Source organism: Selaginella moellendorffii, unplaced genomic scaffold (assembly GCF_000143415.4).
Source record: "Selaginella moellendorffii unplaced genomic scaffold, v1.0 SELMOscaffold_463, whole genome shotgun sequence".
NCBI classification, from domain to species: Eukaryota; Viridiplantae; Streptophyta; class Lycopodiopsida; order Selaginellales; family Selaginellaceae; genus Selaginella; species Selaginella moellendorffii.
Genome location: NW_003314718.1, coordinates 1 through 5,238, shown reverse-complemented (window position 1 = coordinate 5,238; position 5,238 = coordinate 1). Strand labels below are relative to the sequence as shown.

General features: G+C 39.5%; 2 protein-coding genes across 2 annotated transcripts; one reads left to right on the top strand and one right to left on the bottom strand.

Annotated features, from left to right (window-relative positions):
- The first annotated feature begins 2,658 nt into the window (after nucleotides 1-2,658).
- On the top strand, nucleotides 2,659-3,210 carry LOC9641253 (pentatricopeptide repeat-containing protein At3g26782, mitochondrial). The gene has a single exon (XM_002994609.2). It carries the CDS (start codon nucleotides 2,659-2,661, stop codon nucleotides 3,208-3,210), a length of 552 nt encoding a protein of 183 aa, XP_002994655.2.
- LOC9641254 (warthog protein 4) lies at nucleotides 3,207-4,234 on the bottom strand. The gene is made up of 4 exons (XM_024668149.1): nucleotides 4,060-4,234; nucleotides 3,932-3,999; nucleotides 3,651-3,876; nucleotides 3,207-3,594 (listed from the first exon to the last, which is right to left on the bottom strand). The coding sequence occupies exons 1-3, from the start codon at nucleotides 4,226-4,228 to the stop codon at nucleotides 3,718-3,720; spliced, it is 396 nt and encodes a 131-aa protein (XP_024523917.1). The 5' UTR covers nucleotides 4,229-4,234; the 3' UTR covers nucleotides 3,207-3,594; nucleotides 3,651-3,717.
- Between the last annotated feature and the right edge of the window lie 1,004 nt (nucleotides 4,235-5,238).

Below are 5,238 nucleotides of genomic sequence, written 5' to 3'. Positions count from 1 at the left end.
GTCTTCCCTTTAGTTTCAACTAAATGTTAATCATTTGTGGCTAACCTCTTCATTTGTACTTAGAGTTATTTGTTAAAGATGTTAGTAGGGTTATTGTTGTATGATTGGATTTAAGTAGTCATTTTGTCTGTAATTATTTATGTTTCTATATGTTGTATTTAGAGTGTTACTTTTATGTTGGACAAATATATAACTCAATGATGTAAATTTAGTGTTTGAGCCTTATGACAACAAATTTAAGAGTGATTGTTAGTTATTTTGTAACTAATGATTATTTATAAATTTCATTATTTTAGAGCTTTGATTGTGTATATCAATTACCCTAGCTTATATACAGGAGCGAGTGGTCCGGATTGAAACCAATCCGACGGCTACCAAAATCCCACTATACTAATATTAGTATATGGCATCATAGCCATACACTTGGCCTTCACATCATTCCCTCCTTTCAGAATAATGGAACACCATCAAGGTTCTTTTGTAGATGGGCCGGGATCTGGAAGAACGTTAGGAGGAGGCATTGGCAGATCTGTAAGTGGTATTAATTGCTTCTGATCCCTTTGTATGAAGCATTTTAACCACTACACATGCACAATATCTAGAAGATCATTCTGCTAAACATTATTGCAAACTTCATAAACTTGTGGTCCAACTTGCCACAACACCTAATACGGTCCTTTCCATTGAGCAATAAACCCCTTAGATAAACCACGTACCTTAAAATGGGGAAAATGGACTAACACTAAGTCATCCACTTTGTACTCCGCAAGTGAACGATGATGGGAGTTGTAGCGCCATTGTTGTCACATTTATACATGACTTAAGTGTTCGAAAGAATCCACTATGAACGAGAATGCTAGAACACTGTTCGATTGAGGAGGAAGTATCTAACAAAAGTTGCAGAGGCACTAACAAGAGCACCAACTTTCACTCAACAAGTCAAGTAATCAAGTAATCAGAAGCAATAATAACATACTCATTACCAGCAGTCGACTATGGAAAAAGTTCTATAAGATCAAATGCCACCAACTCAAACGAATGGGAAATTGCAATTGACTCTAATCGTCCTTCCATAGCACGAGGGGGAGTATTACGAGCTTGGCACCAAACACAGCTACGCACATACTAGATAATATCACGTCGCATCTCCGGCCAATAGAAAGATCTGCGTAGCTTCTTGGTTACACTACAATGCCCTATATACCTACCTAGAAGAGGAGAATCATGATAGCCATGGAGAAACCATGGAATAAAGATAGAAGGCACCATCAGCCGTAAATGATCATCAAAATAAAGAAGGCTGTCTTCAAGGTATCAGCAAGTGATGCAAGATTCTCAAACCCATCTTGAAGCCTTTGAATCCACGACTCAATCTTTTGACCTTTGCGAACCTCATCAAAAGAGGGTAGATTTTGCTATGCACCTTGTGGACACTGAACATCAAGTGCAGCAACTGCCGACGGCACAGAATCCTCGTCTAAAAAATCCACAGATGCTAGAACAACAAACTCGTTAAAAACATGAGAAGAGAGTGCAGAAGGAAGAGGAGTTAGAGAAATGCCATCAGCATCAACTATAAAACTCCCTAGGTGATGAAAAACATCAAAATTATATATCTAAAGCTTCAAAGCCCACCAAGTAGTACGACCAACCAAGTTTTTTCGTTTCAATAATGAAGTAATATTAACATAATCATCTTCAACTAACGTCCGAAAACCATGTAAATATGCATGAAGTTTCTCAAAACCCTAGACTGCTGCTAAACACTCCTTCTGTAATTCACCTCCACTGATTGCAATATACGGTTTATATATGCAATGAGATGGCACTGATCAAGCACACTCGGGCTCATTGCAAAGAACTTCGTCCATCATCCGCTAGAAAGTTGCTAGAGCATTGTTTAAACTAAACGGCATCACCAAAAACTCATACAAACTAAATAGTGTATGAAAAGTAGTTTTAAAAATATCTTTTTTGGCCATCGGTACTTGCCAATACCTAGAAGTAAGATCTAGTTTGGTGAACTAATGACTTCGCCCCAGACGATCTAAAAGATCAACAATATGAGGAAGAGGGTACACATCTTGGCTCATCACTTTGTTTAATGAATGATAGTCAATGTAGAAATGAATACTCCCATCAGGCTTCGTCATAAGATGAGGTTCACATGCCCAAGGACTTTGCAACTTCCGAATAACACCCTTCTTCAACATCTTCTTGACATTTGCACATAAAATCTTAATCTCTTTGGGTGACCAACGACGAATAAAAACCTTGATTGGACGAGCATCCCCGGTTGGAATCGGATGACGTGTAGCAATCTTGGCCCCAGGCGATAGATCAAATTCAAAGAGATCAAAATACTCCTTCATGAGCCGGTCAACCGCTGTAACACAAAGATTATCGAAGGGATCAGAGTGTGGGAGCATGGGGGATGCTCGACGAGTTTTCGACACGATGCCGAGAGACGACGTCGCAGCATGGAACTCGATGGTCCTGGGCTATGCCGAGAACAAGCAAGCAGCACTAGGCTTGGAGCTCTTTCGAGAGATTCCTCCTTGAGTTTTGGATGCTCACAGCTTGGCTGCTGCTCTCAAGGCTTGTGGAAGCCTGGCCTCTCTGGGACGGGGCAAAGCCACTCATGCTCTAGCTTGCCGCATGGGGATGGAAGAATCTCTCACCGTTGGGACTAGTTTGGTCGACTTCTATTGCAAGTGTGGAAGCATGGTGGACGCTCGACTGGTTTTTGATAAGATCTTTGCCAAGGAGCTAGCGGCCTGGACAGCTCTCGTGGAAGGCTATGGCCGTCAAGGAAGCTCCAAGCTTGTGATGGAGCTTCTTTGTGGAATGGAAGAGGAGGGGTTTCGACTGGACGCTAAAACTCTGGCTAGCGTTATCACTGCTTGTAGCCACGGTGGCGAGCTAGAGGCCGCCAGGAAACTCTTTGCAGAAGTGATTCCTTCGCAGGATTATTTTGTGCGCTTGGTGGATCTTCTAGGTAGAGCCAATGAACTAAATGCCGCAGTAGACATGGTTAGCTCGGTGGAAAGTGTTAGCAACGTTAAGTTGGTGGTGTTGTGGAGAATTATCCTAGATGCTTGTAGAAGGTGGAAGAATCTTGAGGTGGGAAAGGTGGCATTCAAGCGTTTGATGGATTTGGATGAGTTTGATTCAGCGGCTTATGTACTATTCGCATCCAGCTATGATTAAGTGCAAATAATTCACTTGATTATTCTTTCTTTGTAAGAATGCGGCTGCTCTAAATGGAGCGAGCGGCAAAGGCTAGAGCTCCAATACCAATGGTGATAGCAATGGGGCCTCCATACTTGGTGCCAGAGTCTGCCACATTCACGCAAGAATCGAGCATGGAGTAGCCAGCCGAGTAGAGCTTGCTTCCCGCGATGTTGTAAAGAGCACGAACTGGAGCGAGCAGTGACTGGTATGCATATGGGAGGTATTCGCTTGCACCAAGGGCATCGAACAGAGAATCTAAGAACCATTCGCTGTGAACAGAGGCCACCACGTTATTGACAAGAATGTTGCCCGACAGTGTCAAGGGGTTGTAGAGTCCCAGCTTGTCAACCTTTGAGATCTCTGCGTATATCAAGATTGTGTTATTACAGAGCATTAAGAGGTGTGGTTTCTTGTACCTGTGATTGGTGAGGCTCCAGAGATTGTGGACAGGCTATCGCCAACTTTGAGATCAGCAGCTCGCTGTTAAATTATCTCTCCTTTGGTGTTACTGGGGACAAAGTGACCGGCTGTAAGCTCCAAGGTGTTGGCTTCGGTCTTGACTTGCACGAATTCAGAGACAACATCTAGATCCTTGTGACCAAACGCGTAGATATCCGAAAATGAATTCTTCCCAACAGCAACCTGTAGAAACTCATTAATCATGTGAAGCAAAGTGGATTACTAGCTAGGATCTTGCCTTATCTCCAATCTTAAGTTCCTTCATGGTCTTCATTTCTCCACTGTACATATGAACCATTGCATCACCTAGATAGATATTGCATGGTTACATAGCACAGTGTAATTTGTAGAGAATAACTTTATTACCTGGAAAGCATCCAGGGTTTTGACATATTCCATTGTTACATGTGAATCCAGTTAGCCCCGCTGTTGTGCAATCAGCAGTAGTAGTGCAACTCACTATATTAGTAGCAAACACGGTGGAAAACAATCCAAGAAGAGAGACCACAGCAAACACAGCAGCTAGAGAAGCCATTGCCTTTCAAATATACTTAAGGAGACACTAAGCATATGAAGAATCATTGGCCATGCACTGCTTAAATAGGATGGACTTAAACGTAATTACATGTGATATGATTTTCTGGGGAAGAATATGGGTGAGTGAGCGAAACATCTTAGCTATATCAATTGTCAAACATCTAGTACATATATTGTCTACCTAGTTCTATATTTTTAAGCAGGTGATGCTTTGGTACACCTGTATAATGCGATGGACTTTAAAATTGGATAATTCCAGTCTTCAACTATTATCCTTTGCTCATAAAGATACTAGTAATTGCACTATTATGAAACTAATAAAATCTTGTAATTTATTTTTTAATAAAGTTCTTTAAATGTTAGAAATGTATGTAAAGCTTTTTGCAATTGCCATAAATTACTTAGAATAATGAGTTTTGATATCATCAATTGAGAATTTATTTACATTTAGAAGGATTATATTATTATTATAGTACACACAAACATTTACATGTGTTTACTTGCTCCTGAATATGAACTATTTCATTTCATTTTTATTTTTTTCTTTTTTATTTTCTTTTCTTTCATTTTCATGGCAGGGGAAACTCCTTATTTGATTCTAAAGTAACAATTGGTGCAATTTGTGTAATTGCTTGATGCTATATAGTTGCAGTTGATCAATCAAACTTAGTTGGTAATGACATTCATGTCCAAATTAAAATCAATCATATGACTAACTACACAAATATTAATATATGGCATTGTAACTGTACACCTCGAACTCACACGTATAACTAACAAAATTACTAAAAAAAACTCCACACATGTGTAAATATATAATGTATGCATACATAATCACATATTCATTGTTTTATGTTGCAAAATTCAGTTTCCTCAAGAAAAAAATCCTTACTTTATACTTTTGACATCTATCTTTTTATGAGTTTTTAATAAAATATCTTAAGTTTAATATAGTTGGTTAGAACAACCAAGATTAATATGTTATGATAACAGTAATTATTCTTCATA

Excerpts from the sequence above, each read along its gene's own strand:
- LOC9641253 (XM_002994609.2), top strand. The coding sequence starts at position 2,659 with ATGGGGATGGAAGAATCTCTCACCGTTGGGACTAGTTTGGTCGACTTC.
- LOC9641254 (XM_024668149.1), bottom strand. The coding sequence starts at position 4,228 with ATGGCTTCTCTAGCTGCTGTGTTTGCTGTGGTCTCTCTTCTTGGATTG. Across the intron at positions 4,000-4,059 it reads AAACCCTGGATGCTTTCCAG|GTGATGCAATGGTTCATATG; the intron begins GTAATAAAGTTA and ends ATATCTATCTAG. Across the intron at positions 3,877-3,931 it reads AACTTAAGATTGGAGATAAG|GTTGCTGTTGGGAAGAATTC; the intron begins GCAAGATCCTAG and ends GAGTTTCTACAG.